General features: G+C 39.4%; 1 protein-coding gene across 8 annotated transcripts in view; it reads right to left on the reverse strand.

Moving 5' to 3' along the window:
• Positions 1–3,351: 3,351 nt before the first annotated feature.
• LOC131139316 (CUB and sushi domain-containing protein 1-like) overlaps positions 3,352–21,160 on the reverse strand; it is a 373,565-nt gene continuing 355,756 nt past the window's right edge. For 7 of the 8 annotated variants that reach the window (XM_058088812.2, XM_078795676.1, XM_058088818.2 and 4 more), the window contains exons 67-75: positions 21,013–21,124; positions 20,697–20,876; positions 19,182–19,244; positions 17,388–17,549; positions 16,219–16,331; positions 13,747–13,834; positions 13,381–13,507; positions 12,611–12,673; positions 3,352–9,797 (exon numbers count right to left, since the gene is read on the reverse strand). In XM_058088812.2, coding sequence (XP_057944795.2) covers positions 9,638–9,797; positions 12,611–12,673; positions 13,381–13,507; positions 13,747–13,834; positions 16,219–16,331; positions 17,388–17,549; positions 19,182–19,244; positions 20,697–20,876; positions 21,013–21,124 — 1,068 coding nt within the window. In that variant the 3' untranslated portion in view covers positions 3,352–9,637. The remainder of the gene's footprint in view (positions 9,798–12,610; positions 12,674–13,380; positions 13,508–13,746; positions 13,835–16,218; positions 16,332–17,387; positions 17,550–19,181; positions 19,245–20,696; positions 20,877–21,012; positions 21,125–21,160) is intronic. The other variant, XM_058088813.2, reaches the window with a different exon arrangement.

Genomic DNA, 21,160 nt, shown 5'->3' on the forward strand with positions numbered 1-21,160 from the left:
AGTCCATAAACATCCATCCATCCATTTTCTGTACCGCTTATCCCCACGAGAGTCGCAGGGGTGCTGGAGCCTATCCCAGCTGTCTTCGGGCGAGAGATGGGGTACGCCCTGGACTGGTCGCCAGCCAATCACAGGGCACATATAGTCAAACAACCATTCACACTCACATTCATCCCTATTTGGAGTCACCAATTGACATAACATGCATGTTTTCGGAACACTGTATTCCTTTTAGTTTGAATTCTCTGTCAACCAGTAGATGACCTAAAAGAGAATGTGTCATGAAAATAATGCTCCCCAGACACAATTAAAAGTGTATAAATCCTTAAACTAATTAAATAAAAGAGAAAAAAAGGGGTGAAATAAATTCCAGGGGGGCATACACACTCTCCCTATTTAAAAGTCAACCCTATGCTAAAGCATAAAAGTAGTTAGAACTGACCCCTGGTACATATCCTGTATGTTCCTTGGACTAAGACTAAGACTTCTGGCTTGATCTACCATCTATCACTCTACTCTATTTTGATATCTTAGCCCAACCAGTCAAGACAGACGGCCGCGCCACAGAGCCTGGGTTCTGTTCAAGGTTTCTTCCCCAGAGGGTTTTTTCTTGCCTCCGTCGCCAAGTGCTTGCTCATGTGGTATCTGAGTTGGGTCTCTGTTCTCTGTATCTGTTAACTCATCTAAATTAGCCGTATCCGTATTTGGAGTGAGCGGGGCATACACCGGAAGTGGGCGTGGTGTGAATGGAAATAGGCGCTACTGAAATCTGTACATTATTTTAAGTCTGAAATTGACATGGATTGATTTGAAGTTGCTATATGTATTGTTTATTATTCAGTGATATATGTACTGTGTATGCGTGTAAGTGATCCTTGAGACTTAATTCGTGAATTATTATTATTATTATTTAATGACTTGCATGAAGTTGGTGATTCATGCAAACATAGCAAATAATCTGTCAGCCTTCAGCCAATGTCAGCCAATCAGTAGAACTGATGTAGATGTCCAGTTTAAATTCCACTGTTTGTTCCATGAAATTGTATTCACTCATTCCCAACAATCTATTATCTTCATTTAGTAGCTTGTTTCTTGGCTGTACTGCTGCCAGTACGAGGATGTCAAGTTAATATGCCAAGGGTCTTCAGAATATGAATGGCTGGCCCATGTCACTTAAACTCTATGAGCAATGGGGCTGTTTCTGGAACCAATCAGATTCAGATTAGCCTCACGATGTCGGGATTTTTCCATCCTCTGATTGGCTGAACAGAGCAAAACTGTTTGACAAGCCTAGTTACACCCACAATGGCTGACTGAGGAGAATTGACTCGATCTGTGGTGAGTACATGTAATATATTTTGACTCTGAACTGCTCCAGATGATGTTGTAGTGTAGAGGTTTGGAGTTGTCTTAACCCCTTATATAACCGAGACGTTCCATTTGCGCTCATTACTTTTGGCTGAGCACCAGCTTCCCAAGCAAGGAGATCAAAGGTGGAAGTGATGTACTGATGATGATGACGTTAGGAGCAGAAATGAACATCAGGCGTATCTGTAACAATGTATTTTAAGATAAAAAGTTAAACAGGACCTATTATACTTGTTCCACTTTTCCAGTCTATAAATGTTGATCCAATTTTACATTTGGAAGTGAACCCTGAAAAGACGTTTGTTCTAACACCGAGTTCTACTGTCGTTTCAATCTAGACTTCCTTATATGGGCTGCATATTTACCGGCACTCAGTGTCCGGAAGTCCTCGGGAGTGCTTGGGAGTGTGACCAATCACGGCAGAGTGGGCGTACCTAGAGGAGGGCAGGATGTGAAGTAAATTAAACAGATCGTTTGGGTCGGAAGCAGGAAGTCCATGGAAACACTACAGATAGAGGTGCAGAATCTGGAAGATCTAGAAAGCTTTCTGTATGTAGATGCTCTATAGGAGTCCACAACTCAATACCAAGTGCTGAAAATGAGCATAATAGGTCCCCTTTAATAATGGTATGTACAATAATGGTAATGGTTATGTACAGTGTTGGAAATAGGCTGGGTGGTACAGTGGGTAACAATAGCGGCTTTTGGCCCAAGGCACCTGGGTTTGAATCATAACAAGGGTGAATGGGAAACCGTGACAATAAATCATTATAATTATTATTATTATTTTTTTAAGCACTGGGCAAAAAATTGTGCTGGGTGAACGCCACTGATATCACCCATCAGTATTGACCACTGTTTATTAGGCTCCTCTATGAAAACAACTTTTTGATTTTGTTGTTAATGCGGTCTTTCCATGAGTCCCTACAGATATTAAAGCAGCACAACATCCATTTTAAATTGAATGCAGACAGAAGCTGGAGCCGATCCACAGTTGAAGCCGTCTGTCAAAGTGCTTTCAAATCTCTATGGAGAAAAAAAACACACACACACACAGACACACAGGCACGGTCCACAATTAATCTTGTGTGAACATTATCACACTGTGTGAAGAGGATGGAACACCTGTGAGAAGTGTAATCATGCAAAGTCCACACTGGAAGGCCTCTGCTGCTTTGAGCCTGGGATGTCGCTGCTGTGCTTCAATCATGCACAAACACGCCGTCTGATTTGTTATTTAACATGCGCACTACGCTGAGAGACACAGTGGGCAGGCCAGTTTACACACGGAGGACAAAACTTGTTGTATAAAAACTTTATTCTCAAATCTTCAAAATACTGTAGCTGTTAAAGTGTGAGTCTCTTTGACAACAGGTTATGAGGCTGCATTCACATACTGTATGCTTGCGTTATTTATGTCTCTCTCTGGGTCATACAAAATAATGGGTCGCAAACATTGCAATAGAATCCAATGGAACTGGAGCCTCCGTACAGTATGTGTCCCTGTTCCCCTGGGAGGAACCACATCTTAGCTCATTTATACGCGGGGCATCGCTTTGGGGCCAAAAAGGTCATGAAAAAGCTCTCAGGAGAACACTTGTCTCTAATGCAGTTGTAGATGTGTTACTATTAGTTGATCTTTCACAGGAACACTGTGGAAAACTAGCTTTATATATATATATATATATATATATATATATTGTGCAAAAGTCTTTGGCCACCTCTTGCTTTGTGTTTAGACAGTACCATGAGATTAAATGGGATGTTCAGTAGTCCCTCATTTATCACGGTTAATTGGTTCTATATCCTTACCGTGATAAGTGAATGTCGGGGGTGTTCAGAGTTGACTTTTAACAAGGAGTTGATTATGGCTGCAACATTAGCCCATGTTATAATTCTAATTATTTATTTTTGGATGATTGTCATGATTGTGCTTGTTTTCCAAACCGCATTAAAAGCTTGTTGCTGCAGTTATCAAGTAACAATTTTTTTCCACTTTACCACTTTGTGTGTTTTAAATGCACCTTATGACATCATTTCCCACTTCAAAACAATGTTTTAGGTGTAACGTGGTGTCAAACACTAACAGCCACTAATATGACAACACTAACAATGCCGCCTTGGTGGAGGGCTGCTCTCTTCCACTTACCGAATTAATGGTTATTCTCGCATTACTAAAACAATATACTATACTATACTGTATCTGTATCTAATGGCCGCCCAAGACTTTTGCACAATAGTGCAGAGCTGCAGTATAATGACCCCACTATTACCACCATCACTGTAGTATTAATGCTATCATTATTGAAATTAAAAATGGAGGAAACATTTCCAGTGTTCCTGTGAAACATCACCCATTCTACTATGACATCTTCTCTCTGATCATTTGACATAAGTTATAACAGCTCTAAAAACATTTCATGTCTTTCCGTAAACAAGGTGTTGGCCAACCTACATCAGCAATCATAAAAAGTACAGCATATTTATTTATTTATTATTATTTTTTTTAAAACAAACTCTCCATAAAAAATAGATTTCTGTACAAAAATGTCTCTTCTGTTGCAATTTCAAGTTGAGCAGCACATCACAATGGCGACAGAAAGGAGGGTGACGATGGTGATGGTGAACACTGCGCCTCCTGAAGGACCTCCCCGGCTGTTAAAAAATACATATTCTGGGGGTTTGTTGAAACGATACAGTAGTAAATCTACTTCACACAAACAAGGAATCGTGTAGGAATAGTGTATGTCCCAAACAAATCGCAGAAATGGAGCACACAGAAAACAGATTGTGTTCAAGTTTGGAGTGTCTGCCCATACCATTTGAAAATGGAGCATGTCTGGAAATGCTGATCTTCCACCAGAATTCCTACTGTGGTGCAATTATGTTATTTTACTGGCATGCTTCTTTTATTTTGAAGGCCTGATTTTACCACCTACAGGATGTTACACTGATGTGTTTCCAAGCAGACCAGAAGCTGTGCTGTGTATTAAACAGGAGGGTCCTGGGAAAGAAGGGCACTTAGTAAGTTGTATGATCATTTGGTAAGGCCATGTTAAACAACTGCACTATTTTCTCTATCCAGGATTCCCCTTTTGATTACAGTATACCGTATGATGAAGAAAATCTAATACTGTCGTCCCTCGCTGCATCGCAGTTTGATTGTTGCTCCCGCTGTGTTTTTCAAAAATTAATAAATGATCGCTGTTATGTGGTTGACCGTTCCAAAAAAAAAATCCTTGGGGAGAGGGCATGAATGGAAATAATTGAGAAGCACTGAATTAGCTTAACTTGCAAGTCCAACATGTCATAGTGAAAAAGTGTTATTCTCCCATTCCGTGTGGAAGTGGTACTTTTTTGACTTCTTACTTTGTCCTTCTTCCCCACTCAGTTTCAAACCTCTACTTAATTTGAGAAAAAAACTGGAGGCTAACTAGTTAGCTTCGTAGATTGCTATTCAGCCAGTGCACAACACAGCTAGTTGTATTGTTGGAGTGTGCGTCTACGTATGGCAGATTGATGTTAGATTCACTTTTGCGTACATCAATCAAATGACAAACATCATAGTGAGGATGTTGATCTGTTTTTTGTTGCCATGCGATTTACCCACATTACGTTCGAGATAACAAGGCACGTTCCCAATGCTAACGGTGAGTTATTATGTCTTATTATTGCTTATCATGTCTACTATATTAGGTAATATGAGTACAAAGATTACTATAGGGGTGTTGTTTAATGTCTAGAGGGCTCTAGACATAAACAGGTCATTAAAAACAAACATATTTAATTATTAATATAGAATACCACCATTTGGAAATTCACCTATCACGGCGGGGCTGGGACCAATGAACTGCGTTAAAACGAGGGACGACTGTAAGGATCCATTTGTCAAGTTAGTACCAGCCCACAGCTGGTTAGTGAAAGATAAAACAGTACTCTTTCATTTCATTCTATGTTGTTTGCTCATTCTGCATGGCCGCTATCTCACAGAGATCCCGGTAATAACTTCTGATTTTGGCTGCAGGCTGGAGACCCTATTACGGCACCAGTAACCTTTGAGGACGTGCACACACGCTCACTGTGCATTTAGCTCAATTCCCACCCAAACGTAACCTCTCACAGTGCAAGTTGAATCGTTACATGGCAGGATAAAGAGGACTATAATAAAAAGAGTCTACATTTTTTGTGTTGGGCACACTTGGAGATCAGCAGCATGCCATTAGCAGTTCAAATTAGACCTTTTATTGTGGAACCCTTGCAGCCTCTTATTTCCAGGTTATATTATGCCCTCTTGGCTCAATGGGAAATCTCAAATGATATAATTAGATCAATTCAATGGGTGCACACCAGCATACAAAGAGTAACAAACAGCTATTTTGCTTGTCTTTAAAAGCTACTCTATATTGTCATTGTCACTGTGTTGTCATTCGTTAGGGACATTTCAATGTATGATTTCTTCTCATTTTCCAGGATAAATGAAAAACCACTTCATGTTTTTCTTACTTTTTAAGATGAGTCTCCAGCAAATGTAATACTTATTTGTGTGAACTGGATTTCTCATGTATTGTTTGCAAGTTCATGATGGACATATTGAAGGTGAATTATTTATACGGTAACAAACCACAGTGTAAAATTAATGCGGACAAAGTCATGCAGGTTACAAACAAAAAATGCCTGAGGCGTAAACCTAATGTGAGAATGTTGTATGCGCATTGTGAAACAAGCCTGCAGACACTGGAATGCACACACTGACAGCAGTTTCATCCGGCATCAAAACCCAATGCAGCGCCTTTTCAGACACATGTTGTTGCATGCTGCAAACTATTGTGTGGAAGTTTTGACTGATAATGCCAAAAAAAATCAGCTGAAGCTTGCATATTTTGCTGCAGCGAGCTTCCAGCATCTCTCGTCAAAACTTGGAACACATGATATTGTGCATGTTGTCTTTTTGTCTGATGAGCGACATTTTTGAAGTAATTGGAAACTAGCGCCAGCCAATCGTATCTACTGTAGAACTGAAGATGCAATATACAGTGGAACCTATAAAGTCAAGATTTGGGAGGAAAATATGCCTCTAAAAACGAAAAAGGATGCCAGCACAAGACTTGCATGTCCATGTACTTTTATACGTATCGTTCAGCCCAAAATGATTCATTTTCCAGCCAAAATTTGAAGTGAATTTTGGGTAGTTTCTGGCTTGAAAATCCACAAAAAGTGTCAAAAAAGTAATACCCCGCCACTTCGAACTTCACTGTTATTCAAATATGTTAGCCATAATATTGAATTACTCCAAACATTTGCTTATTTATGGATCTGTGTACATATATCTTTGCCTAAATGAAGCATTTTCATGCATAGAAATAGAAAAATAAAAAAAAATCAAATGTAAGGCATTGAGACATATGTAGCATTTACGTTTCTCTCGCTGTCAGTAATGTTACACTGATCAGACAATAACCACTGCATGAAGTACTGTACAGACCTCTGTAGTCAAAAATAAAAACAAGAAACTCTCCCAGTACCAACATGTGTGAGTCCTGCCTTATTTTATGAGTTATATGCAGTATTTTCTTATTATATCAACTAATGAATGTAAAGTGGCTGTAGGGGTGTTATTTAATGTTGAGAGTGCTCTAATAATGTTAACAATTTCTAGTGGGTTACGTGTTTTGGCCTAGGCAAACAATTTTTAATGACCTGATGTCCGTGAATGCACCATGCAGGAGAGAAGGGACATTGAGTGGGGACTTAACGTGCCATCCATCCGACATACAGCTGCAGATATCTGCTGGAGAAGAAGGTGCCAGAAAGGCATCACCATCTGATGCTGCAGCTGACAGTATGTTGACTCAAAGTTGATTATGTTGACTTAATATTGAAAAAAAAAATGTTGACTCAAAATTTTAAAACATGAGTAATAGAGAGATCTTTCCATACAAAAAATATACCGGTCATAAATTGCTGGACATTACAGGTTCCACTGTCCATTTTACTGTGGATATCTTCAGGCAGCAATAGTCGAGTTTCTGTAGCATAAATACGTAGTGATCCCGTTTGGTCACCTTTCAGATTATCCTGTAATATTCATGACATCACTCTTTTAATTGGTACTTTAACCTGGAAGTGAGGAATGTGTACTTAAAAAATCAAAACCTCAAGCTTTTTTACGTTACCTAGCCTTGTATTGATTGGGAAGGTGCAAAACACAATAAAGAGGTAATTTGCTCAGATAAATTGTACTTTTTAAGTGATGAAAGGCTGTGCTCTTTAAAAAGGTGTGTTGGAGTGAAAAAGTGCATTAAAAGGCGTGAAATACATGAGCGTGGTCGGGGACATTAACAACACATCTTTTTAAAGACTTTGTTGCTTCTGAACACTTTTGCTACTACTGTGTGGAATCAATGAGTTCACTCTGAGATATGATATGTGAAGCATCACACTGTCTGCTATTTCGTCGACCTTTAGTAGCAGGTCAGTATGAGCTTCCAGATCATGAACACAACAATGGTGCCAATATGACACACAAGAAGGCCGGAGGTCCACAGGTAAACTCACCACAATTTTCTTGGTGGGGTAGACTGTTGTCACGGCGATAAAATATACAGGGCCGTAGCGGATGCTCACACCTTCAGCGAGGGCGGGGGCGTGAAATATAAATGTATATATACAAACACTCTGTAACCCTGTAATTACCCATCATTTAGTCATCTTTTTTTTAAAGATAGAAGCTTTGAATAAAATTTGAAGGACTCATTTTCCAAAACCATTTCTTACCCCAAAATTATTTTTTTGTTCATAATCCAGTCAGAAAAACACACTAGTGCAAAATTTGTGCGGTTCAAGAGTCTGTATAAAGTTTATACTTGGGCGGTCCCAGCAGCAGCGGATTGGGAAGTCCCATTGGGCCACTGGGTTTTGAACATAAGTTCATCGATATCTTCACTGAAGAAAAGTGCCAGAAGAGACAATCTGCCTCTGTTTCCATAGCAACCCCACCTTGTCTCTATCCCAGTCCAAAAACAGAGAAGATCCTCCGTCCATTTGTCTCATGTCAGTCACTCAAACCATCTATGAGAGTCTTCATCTGCTTTTGATTTTGTGGCTGAATGATACAAATATCACCTGGCCCTGGATCATATCCTCCTCCTCCACTAGAGACATGAAGATGTTTCCATCCTGGGTCGGCCGTCCTGACAGTTTAATGCCTCCAGGTCTCCTCTTGTTCAGCCAACAAACAGGGAATCCTGGCGAGTCCAAGTACGGACTGTTTGAAAGTGTGTGGATTTCTGCTTCCGCACTGTCTAGTTGTTGTCTTGGGACTGTTTTATGGCATCTAGTCATAAAATGCAATTCATAGAAGCTATAGGACTGCTTCACAGGTTAAGGATCATGGCAATGGGTGGAGACCATCCCACATGACCACAAGCACAAGGTGGACTACCTGTATACCTTATGATTGAGCAATTTGAATGCACCGGAGCCCTCACATCATAAGCTATGTAGAGAGAATTGTCACGTTTCTGATGGTTTAGCCTAATTGGGTGCCAGATATTGTAGTAATACAATAAGGCATATACTGTAGTCAATAGTGAAAGGTAGAGAGACAACTTTTGTGATTGTCCTGTCTTAATGAATGGGAACCTTCCAATAGTCTAAGCAGGCTAAAAAGGTGTTCAAACCTTTAAACAACCACTCCAAGTACCATTTACGTTCTGTACTTGATTTCAAGTCTGATACAACTGGTCACTTAGTTTAGTCGATTTAGATGCCAACGAGTTTGTGCACCTTCCAGCAAAAAAAGGCCAACTTTAGTCCTGTCTAACCCATTCTGGTGCCCAGTGGGGGAGCCAGTAAGCCTTCTACCACTGTGCATATTTATTTGGCATAGGGATATAGAGTTGGATAAATTCCCGTTGGAGGAAAGGTCTCCAAAGGCCAATGGAGAGGTTTTCACCTTTCTAAGTTGGAAGTTAAGAATCTCTGGACTTGCCTGTTTTCCCTTCATGTCTAACCCCCCTGACAAATGAACACATTTTTCAATGACATCACTGTCTGCTCCCATTATCACCTGTCAGACTAGAGGGAGAGGCGGTGGATCCTCATGTTGGGAGGAAGCAGAGGCACATGACTGGAGTGTATGCTGACAGCACGCCACCACACAGACTGCGCCGGTGCCATTCATTGTTTGTTTGTTTGTCCTGTTGGATTAAACCACACCGCAGACAGCCAGGGTGGACTGCTGTTTTTAGCTAGTGGCGGATATGATGGACTATACCACAGTGCATACTGTATTGAGTGTGGTGTCAAATCGAACGGCTTTAGCCTCGGTGGGCTTCATGTTCGTGTCATACATGGGGTTTTCGAATGATGCTTGACCATTGGTGCTTTCATGGCCCACGTAGCCATTGAACTGGACCTTGGGACGGGTTCTGAAACAGACAGTAGGAAAGAGTGGCATTATGACATGATGGTATCTTATTCATATTCACTTCTCACATGTCAGCAACCATTTTTATTGCGCTGTATCGTCTCATGGCATAATAGTACGATTAAAAATGACGAAAAAGAGAGCTCATTGTCGTCGTTATATCTGGCAATACTACAGTCAAACATGGTGGTGGTAGTGTCATGGTCTATGCTGCATGAGTGCCATCAGCTAGCCAGAAATCAATAGCTGTGGTTCATTTATGGTAATATGAATTCATAAATGAATTTGCTCTTTTAATGATCACATTAGAGTAACGGGGACTATGCAGTTATTACATAAGGTATCAATACCTGATATGGCTTAGCCTCTGAAGTTGAATGAAGTATTATATTTCAGAATTTAACTAACATTTGCTTTTTGTTTGGCTTTTTGTAGCTTGACACAGGTCTTGTTGCTTTTTCTTTCGACTTTTGCGGCAAGGACTCGCTTCAGCATGGGAAATTAGAAGAATATTTCTTAGTATCAAAATGAAGTGTTTCATTGTTGTTAGATTTTAGAGCAGTTAACTTCTTTTTCCACTTGTCTGACAAGCATTAATGTTGAAAATGAGCTGCAACAGTTAGACACTGGAACAGATTATTTGTAAATCATTCATTCATTCATTTTCTACCGCTTATCCTCACGAGGGTCGCTGGAGCCTATCCCAGTTGTCTTCGGGCGAGAGGCGGGGTACACCCTGGACTGGGCGCCAGCCAATCACAGGGAACACATAGACAAACTCGGGGAGAACATGCAAACTCCACACAGACTGAGGGTGGGATTGAACTCAGGTCTCCTAGCTATGAGGTCTGCGCGCTAACCACTTGCCTACCGTGCAGCCCTAGTTGTAAATCCACTGAAATGGATTTAACGACTGTGTTTGAATCGTTGAATCATCTTCCACTGCAGATGTAAACTCAAAACTGCATGCAATTACATTTTTACAAGAATTGACCAAGCATATGAAAATAATGGGAAATGATTTCAGTACAGCCAATTACAAAATGTAAAAATTTCCGTGTTACTTTTGGTGGATCTTCAGTTTTAAGATTTTAAATCAAGAAACCTTTGTATAGAGTGATGGTACACATTAAGATGCCATTGTAAAAATACAAGGGAACCTAAGAATCCAAAGATGCATACAATTGATCAGATGTTTTATTAAAGATTATTTATCATGGTAGACAGCCTGATTGGTAGTAGGTGTCATGCCGGTCTACCAACTTCTTGCCTCAACGGTGTGCCCATCTGCTCTTCATGTGCAGAGATGAAGGTGAGGTGAAGGTTGCTATGTTACGCAAAATTTGACTTCTCACAACTCATTCAAATCATGTCATTATAGAATGATTTTTAAAATATGTTTTTCTCGCAGCGCTGTGGGACTATGGAATTTTGTGGCTGAATCACTTTTTGACTATGACCTCATTAAGTGTGTGTATGTGTCTGCACACGCTGTTAAAATCCAACCCAAGGGAGCTACAATGCTTACCTTATGGCCTAAACCTATTACTATACACAAGCACACAACAAAGACTCCCCTGCATGGCAATAGTTCAAGTCGCTGCATTAGCTTCTGTTTGTGGCCCCGTGTGCAATACTTTAATTTTATTGCTGGGATGAAAAGCAGCACATGTAATTGCTTTGACAGTATTATAGGGTCTGCACAGACTTACAGGCCAAAGCAGGACAAACTGCAGCAGACGCACTCTCACTCTAGGCTTTCATTAAAAACACTTTGCTATAAAATGCATAGATAAAACACTGGACTGTAATGCCAGGATATTGTTTCTGTTGGCTTGGCTTTATGAGAGATTGTTTTAGCATGCAAACAAGGATCAAGCGGCAAACTGGAGAGACACAAGGCCATTGGCACTTATGAGGCAGCTGCATTCATGAGAATACATGAACTGTCATCTCACATCTTGCCAAGCTTCAAGCTGATGCAACGATACCATTAGACCAAAATTATATACATTTCAAATGAAAATGCCCATAAAATGAGTATACGGTCTATTGGTGTACATTATCCCTTAGAGTTTCCCTGTTCTTCCTGGATTTTGTACTCAAAATGGAAGCTCACAGTTCAGAGTTTTCCCTTGTTTTGTCAACCATTCAACCCATTGACAAAAAAAAATGCAAGTATAAATGTAGACGTCACCCCAAAACCCCCAAGCTAACCAAAGCTGCCCTACATAGTAAGGGAGGAAACACTTTCATTCTCTGGGCTAATTATCTAGCAATATTACTCATGTATTGCAGTGACTCAGCAAGCCAGTAAGTAGCAGCCAGTGTAGCTCTTGGTAGTCAATGACCTGCAATTGACTCCTCTGACATAACTTATTGATGATAATTTACAGGAAATAGGCCACATGTTGTTCGATAGGACCTCACACACAGGTGAAAATAAAATGTTGCTGGCATTAAAAGCTTTGAAGAGGCTTCTTAATGACATCATGCTGACAGAGAGATGACAATGAAGTCTAAGACAAAATAAAATTCACGATAGCTTCAAATAACAGCCGTTTAGACACAGTAGGGCTGCACATCTTTGGTAACATCACATCGTTTTTTTTTTTCAACCATTAGAGGATTTTAACATTTTCCTTTGATTCTATTTCAAAACATATAAGCTATTGTCCTCCATTGTGCAGCCATACGTGAAAGCATGAAAAAAATCTTTGCAAACAAGCGATGGCAACATTGACGGAGGATGTGGCGGCGGGCGGAGTTCTGGTTGCCATTGGAAACCAGGTGATTGACAGGCGTCAGTCTTACCTGCCGCCTGGCCCCCAGGTATCTTTGGGTCTTTCATTGTCATCTGTGTCAGCAGACAATGTCCTGCATACAACCATCAGCTTTAACATCTGTACACATCCATACACACTGGGAGCTTGTCATTTAATAGTATAGTAAGTAGTTTTTATCCTTATTTAACATGCAGAAAGATCATACCTGGGAGGCTGAATAGGCTAAATAAAAATGATAAGCCGTTATGCTGGTTTTATTTCTTTTTGAGTTATGCTTTTATGAAATTTGTCTTTAGATAGCAATAGTATGAATTATTCTGTACTTTCCATCTACAATAACCAAAGTTGCTGTTCACTGTTCACTGCTTCGATGGGAGAGCCCTGAAATCCAATCCCGCTATGGTACCTCTTCCCAACATGAACAAAAATGTAGACATGCAGTAATTAATTAGCAGTCCGAGGAGACTGCCAAGTAGAAGCGTGTTGAAATATGGCAGAGAATAAGCTAATTTCAGGCAAATATATGAAATTACTTATTCAATTAGACAAAACAAGTTAGGGAATAGGAGTGCACTGAAGAGAAGTGATTAAGCAGTCAATGTAACTGTTGTTGTGCTTTCCAAATTACCATGCCATTATATGCATGCATAGGTAAAAATGGAACACCAACTGCCAGTTCAGGTATAAACTTTACATTAAATTCAGATTAAATCAATGTTGAATTAAGCATGATTAAAATTTAAAGATGCAGTGTTTTATTCTCAGCCGCCGTGCCTTCACATCGAGTGCACAGCTTACCTGTGCTTGTAGAGGTAGAAGGCAAATCCAGACAGGATGAGGGCGAAGAAAGGTACCAAGATGGCTGCTGCCACAGAGCTGCTGTTGGTGTACGGGTTGGATGGGTCTATGACTGTGGTTACAGGGCCTGACATCATACACACAAAGAAACCCACACTTAACTCAAAACATACTTTTCTGCATATAAACATTAGCAAAAATTTAGAAATTGATATTTGGTGTCTTAATTGTGAGTTGTAACACAGTTGTTAGTTTCCAACACACATTTACATGATGAATAGTACCATGTTTAAATCCAGCACAAACGGAACAAATTCTACAGTGCAAATCATGAAATCGAACCTCTGTGGGGATATGCAGTCCTACCTTGCCTCATCAGATGGAACTTGCCAAAGTCTTTACTGTGAATATGCCCCTGGTAGACAAATGTTTTCTGGTCTGATTCTGCAGTCACCTAAGGAGAGAACATCAAGGAAGATTGGCTTTATGGTGCGATCATAAGTCAGAGCTCTGCAAAACATAAAATATACACACAAACAGGCTGTTTTGTGGCAATGAGAGAGGCTACACATTCTGGAGTATGATGGCATGCTGTTATATTCTTTATGACATCATGCTGACATCAAAAGAATTTCATCAAAATACAAACCAATACATTGAGATTGCATTGAAGAAATATTGTCGGAAAATAGGTTATATACTATGAACATTTTTTTCTGTCCAACTCGTAATGGTAATATGAGTACAATAATAAAAAATAGTAAAACATTTGATGTCGGTTCATATTGGTATTGTTTTTTTCTGCCGATAATGATATTGGCAAGTGTGAGGTCCGACACCGTGCTCCCCACACTTGCTACAAGATATCCAGAGTGTGGAATTTCTTTGGATTGTAAATATGCAATTTGCATATTGCAATTTTCAACACATTGGGTGAGGCGTCTTTCATTAATGCTCTTAATCTAATAGCACACCTCGGGAAGAGTCACACACAGCTAGCATACTAACAGCAAAATAACAAGTGACTGCAGCACTGCTGAATGAGTCCAGTTCATATACTTACACTGATGTTTGCGCCACATAGAAATGTGCAACTTTCAAAATTGTATAGTTACCAGCATTTTTTAATTTATTTGTGAATTTATTAAAGCTAACCTGTCTTACTTGTTGGTACTAGAACGTTATTTTATGTTATTATTGGTGATGTTTTTTTAAATGACTTTTGTACAGACAAAATGTTTCAAATAAATGGCATTTACAGAATATCAGATGCCTGTAAAAAGGCAAAATTGAGCATCTCTAAATAAAATATCAGAAGTGGGCATAAATGCTGTACAGGAAAAAAAAATCCCGAGGGGAAAAAAAGCAAATGTAAATGTAACACTGATGATATTAAGTTTATTCATTACGATGGGCAAAAAAGTGTTGCTGGATATCATGCTAAAGTGATAAAAGGGGAGCTTCTAATGCCTTTTTATATCTTATTTCATTCAGTGTAAATAAAAAAAAGTAAGTAAGACTTTTGTGATTTTGGCAAAATTCTTTATACAAGATATGTCTATAGAGCTACATGCATTCACAAAGATAACAAAAGCTTTTTAGGAAACTACACACAAAAAAACCACACTGAAAAGATAATTAGACTTCATTGTATGCCATTGGAACTCGTTTGCATAATGTGACAGATGCAATAACTCCCTGGAATTTCAATGGCCTTTGTGATGACCTGATGCAGGCAACATTATAGCTAAGTAAACTTCTAGTTTGTGGGGTCGGATCACATCACATGGATGCTTCATTGACCAAGATGCTGACCTACGACCCAGATTCGGTCCCAGAGCGTCACACGATGGTTGCTCATTGCTCCCCAAGAGGATGGGTAAATGGTCATCCCAAATTCTTAACCATGATAAAGTGAGGGAATCAAACACACTTTTGCATAATATACGTATAAATTCTATAGCTGTAACTCAATTAAATTTCTAGATAAGGCAGTAAGTGAGACGTCCTCAAAGGATGACTGTCAGCATATTGTTGTTCTGTGTAATCACCTGTAAACATTTTTTGTTTTAAGCAATTTTTCTTGCCAAGACTTTATATCGCAGGCCGGTGAAATGGCACGGCTCACAGTGTTTGTCTTTCTAATTGGCTGAAAGATGAAAAAGTTGGGAAGAGCTGGGGGAGAAAAAAAACAGGGCTATTGAAGTGGTTGTTGTTATGCTCGGCGCATGTCAACAATGATTACTTTGAGGAGGTTTGCAGTGTTGCCAGTGAGCTTGGATACAAGGCAAGGCTGAAGCCTTCAGCTGTCCCTAACATAAAATCCCTCCATGACTTCCAACATGGAAAACCTGTCCAGGGTGTACCCCACCTCTCGGCCAAAGGCAGCTGGGATAGGCTCCAGCACACCACTGCGACTCTAATGAGGATAAGTTGCACAGAAAATGGATGGACTTAAAATGTAAACAGTTATGGACAATAATAACCAACCTGTTGGGCGTATTACATGTTCATTGACAATATTATTGATTACTATGGGAACAATTATTATGATTATTATTATTGTATTATATCAAGCTTAAACAGACACAACTCACACACAACAAGCTCTACATCACATTGACGAAAGCCACCAACTTTGAAATGGCGTACATTTTGGAAGCTGTGTACATGCATGTTGGGAGGCACGCTACATGTCCCCAGTATGGGGGAAATAGAAACCTTTACATGCAAAGAAAATGTTTGCCATGCATTATGATTAATTCCAAACATGGGGAGGTGAAGTCTACCCCAGAATGTGAGAACAGTTTGTTTAAAAAAAAAAGAGATGTCTCTTACATATCCATCCATTGCCCAGTTGTCATTCTTAAACTTGTTGTAATAATGCTCTGTGGGTCCTTTGACCTGGTAGACCTTCAAAAGAAGCTGGTTCTCCTCAGACTTGTAGGTACCTTTGGAGGATGGACAAAGAAGTTCTGTTAGCGAAGGAGAGGGGATGGAGATGATCACGCTTTAACGCAGTTTGGTTTGGTCTTTTGCTTGCATTGCGCTTTCCCACCACCAAGGCACTGAAAGCGCTTTGACACTGTTAGCATTTACCTACTGATGATGCAGTATTAGGGGGATCCTGTAACCTTCAGTTTCGGAGATGACCACGCTACCATTTGAGCCATGCACATTACTGTCATGAAGTTGCACTGTTCAAAAGTAGTAATCACAGAGGACATGAATCGAAGGGATTATGTGGATTTCTTTGCAGAGGCACAAAACCTGTCAGACACTTTATGGATTGCTCCAATGGCCCTGAATATCATATCATTTAGCACATTAACAAGCAAGTCTCACGCCAAACCATATTGTTTGTGCTCTGCCAACTGTGAACACTCCTAAAAAAAAAAAATCCCAAGGTATCTATCGATTCTATCAAGCATCATATCACATCAGCTTCAACAAAGTGTGGAATAAGTGTGACTCAATGTGAGATCTACTAAATTGAGTATTAACACGTTGAACCTCCCGAGCCCCCATCTTCTTCATGCTGGATTGTGAAGTCATGTTGTTTATACTCTGTGAACTTACAAGGAGTTTTTTGGTTTAGTTGCAATTTTTTTTTTTTTCGGATGTCATGTAATGCAGCCCCCAATTCAGATTACACTGGTCTACAAGCATAATGCTTCCCGGAATGGTAGCAGAAATTGACTTTGCTGATCAGAGTTTCCTGGAAAATACAAGCAGATAATTATAAGCAGCTGGTGGAAAACCTCCTGAAGTCCAACAAAGTCATTGGCTGCAATAAGATACACTTTCTGCATTCACATCTAGATTTCTTTCCATCGAACTGCTGAGAAGATTCAGTTTCTTTAAATTATTTTCTTTCAAAATTCCCAATGAAATAAATACATACAAAATAACAATTCAAAAATATTAACACCATAGTCTTTTACACTAAAATCAATGATAAAACTCTCAATATTACAGTATGACATTCTTGAGGACTTTTGTATTACCAGAAAGTCTGATGGACACGCCGCTGGTCTCCAGTAAAGTGATGTTAACCCTTCCACTGGTCGCATTAAAGCCAGTCACTGTAAATGTGGTGACCTGCCGCTTGCCCAGATACTCGTAGAAACCTCTCCATTCTGAGTTGAGGGAGAAAACATCCACTGGAACTGTATAGGAAGAAGAAGAAACAACACCCTGTATTACTTTTCTTCCTTTGTGAATTTGAAGGGCTTATAAGTCTTATCAATAATCATTAAAAAACACAATCCTACAATTGAGTACTTGAAATACAGTACATCCCTCGCCACTTTGCAGTTCGAACATCGCTCCCTCACTCGACTGAGTTTTAACAATTATGTTTTAACATTTATTAATACATAAATGCTCACTATTTTGTGGTTGAATATAGCCTATTATCAGTCAAAAATATGCACATTCAAGCAAATGTTATGTACTCTTGGCCTAAATTACATCACTCAATCGCAGGATGCTGAAGATTTTGACCGATCTTTCAAGGAATATTGTATTGTAGGGCAGTGGTTCCCAAACCTATTTTTCTGCATCACCCTCCTTTGGGGGTGGATTTACTGGATCACAAACTTTGGGTCATACTGATGACTTTTCTCATTTATAGTATGCATTTATGTTTAACCATTTTCAAGCGTAATAGCCATTTCAAATAGTAATATCAAAACTGAATGTTTTCTTGAAAAAAAATTCTGGCACCAAGGTTAATAATGCAACAGGAGTCAAAGGAGTCCCGCACCCCCGCCTGTCATAACGTTGCGTCATCATTAAGTATAAAGATCGTATTCTTGAAAATGCGAAAGCATCTGCTCATATGAAATGGACAGTGATAACAGCATAAGCAGAGTAGTGGTCTCATTCCTCCCCAATGCAACCATAGAGATTAAAGATACAGTTTTCTTTTTAATTACTGTTTCTTTTAATACTTGCATTAATCCTTATATTATGTATATTGCATGTGTCTTTCTTGTGTTGTGTGTACAGTTTGAGTGACTGAAGAGTGGTACAACACAGTACGATGCAGCACAGTTTTTCACTGATATCTCACTGGCCCACATTATTATGTCGTAATATTATCTTTATAAAGGCAGATTTTTTGATAAAGCATTTGTGTCTGACATCATTAGATTGCGCAGGTGGTCAACGACCGTGTGTACAAAACAAAACAGAGCTAAATATTATTTTCATGCAGCAAAATGAGCAGTGCACAAAGGGTACAAGGACAATGCAATGACAAACCACTCTATGAAAATGAAAATTGTGATCTGCAGTATCTGATGGGACATTTAGAAGCAACCTCTTCTCAAATATAGTTTAATGTACCGTATATCCACCGAATGCGTACACTGCTTGCTGTAGCCATCCATTAATCAGAAACCTTCCTAATTCAAAACTGCTGAGAGTTGCATTCAGGTTCCTTCAGTAAACCACACGATTCTTTGTTGTATGGTGCTAAGTCTCCTCACTGTCTCCCTCTAGATGCATATATTGATCACAAAAACCTTACTTCAAAACGTATTGCATACTATTGCACCTGAAGGTTTTCTACTTATTTATTGACATGGTTTGAGCCTCTGTATACTCCTCTCGCACGATAAATCACCAGGCTCTGAATGTGGGCCCACTACATTCTGCATCAGTAGCTCTCCTCTTGTGTTAAAAGTTTGTGGGTTTGAAAAACAGGAACTTAGCAAATAGTAGAAGTAAACAGGTAAAAGAAGAAACATGCATGTGCAAGTCACATTTTATTGTGTTGTGTGAGTTGTTGATACCTCGAATTTTGTTCTTCTGGATGTCTGACTCTCCTCTGCCTTTGGGATTGACTTTAACTCCAACTGGAATGTAAACATAATTTGGTTTAGTTGATTCTGTGGTGAAAGCAATTCCATGTGTGTCAAGAGAAGAGACCAAAATGATTTATAACAGGGGAAATTATGTTATGTGAATGATTGCGTTGTCAATTTGTAGTGACATTTGTCATTATGGGAGTTCTGCAAAAAGGAATGGAAGTACAATACAATACCTGGCTGTGTAAAACAAGTACATTATATTTTGTTGTGGTAAAGTTTCCACAGCCGTAACAGTGTTTACGAGTACATTAATAGCTTTATTCATGGGCTCTAATTGTACAACTAGTGTGTTAAATGGTTTCACAAGTGCCCGCTTAAGGGGTGGTTCTTTATCCTTTATAGCGGCGTGAAAAAGTCTGCCCCCTTCCTGATGTCCTGTGATGAATGATGCCCTGTATTCATTCTTCACTTGCTCTAGTTTCTCACTCTTAAGTATTTCAAATCAAGCTCATCGAAATATTAGTCAATGACAACAAACCATCACACTACCACCACCATATTTTACTGTTGGCATGATGACATGCCAGTTGTAATGGGACACATAGTTAAACTTTTCTCTTGTCAGACCACAGGGTATTTTCCCAAATGTTTTGGGCTCATCAAGATGTATTCTGGCAAAATTAAGATGAGCCTGAAAGAGCTGAATTATGTTCGCTGGGCATGTTGCCGTTAAAACAGACCGTTTTGGCGGGAAGCATAAATCCAAGGAAATACAGCTGGAATTGGTACAGATTCTAGAAGTTCCAGAAAGTTTTCTGTGTGGGTTATTGTGTGTAGCTGCTCTATACAAAGTGTTGAAAAAGTGTTGAAAAATAAGCACAATAGGTCCCCTTGAAGTGTTACAAACATTCAAAAAGATAAGAAATCAGGAAGGGGCAAACACTTTTTCATACCATTGTACAAGATAAGCTCACACAAGAGAGATGGATACAGTTCACAGTGAGAGCAAGTGAAGAATAAATACAGGACATCATTCAAATCTATGCAAATCTCAAAAGGTCAACAAGTACACATGCTTTAATCAGTCGCTGTATTCCGCTTAAATCAAGCTGATAAGGAGAAACAATCCCCTCTGCAAACCTTTTTTTTTTTATCTTTCAGAGAGATTCTTGTCAGAAAGCCGAAAAGCTTTTGTCTGCTTCTAAAAAAAGTAGTATGCATTCACTATCTGGACGTGTGTTTTTTTTTCAGCTTCTTGCCAAGCTCATTGAAAGGAACAGTAATGACAATTTGCCTGCAGAGTCTATCTGAGTGAACAAGGACAGCTAACGGTTCAGAATAGTAACATTAATATAGGCACTTACACTAAAATCACTAAAATAGCTGATCTGCGGTCAGTATGACATTCATAGAGGTCTTTTTGTAGCTGTAATGTTCAAGTAATACTACTATTACTAGTACTAATAATATCTCTAGCAGAAGACTAGATTTAAATACCTTTACACAGTGGTGGTTTGCCTGACCATCTCCCATCACTTTTACATGTTCTGTGTTCCGATCCACCGGCCAGATAGAACCCGTCTTGACAGGTGTAGATTAGCGTATATCCCAAAGTCGGCAGGTCCATAGAGCGAACATCCACATTACCGGGGGTCTCGGGCTGACGGCACGAGTGAGCTGAATAATGGAAGAGAGGCAAATGGTCATGTTGGACAGTCATTTTTATATCTTTCGATTTAATAAGCAGGAATCAAGGTTGACATAAAGCGTGATGATAGGACAGTGAGGAGTAACTTTCATGGCGAGGTCTCACCAATACATTCGGGTTGTGTTCCACTCCAGGTTAGATTTTCTAAACACGTTCTTGTGGTGGAACCAAGGATGTGGTAGTTCTTGCGGCACTTAAACGAAATTTTATTTCCAACCTAAATTGGACATATTTATAACATCTTGATTATAAT

Source organism: Doryrhamphus excisus, linkage group LG13 (genome assembly GCF_037039965.1).
Source record: "Doryrhamphus excisus strain RoL-2023G ecotype Guam linkage group LG13, RoL_Dexc_Guam_v1.1, whole genome shotgun sequence".
NCBI lineage: Eukaryota > Metazoa > Chordata > Actinopteri > Syngnathiformes > Syngnathidae > Doryrhamphus > Doryrhamphus excisus.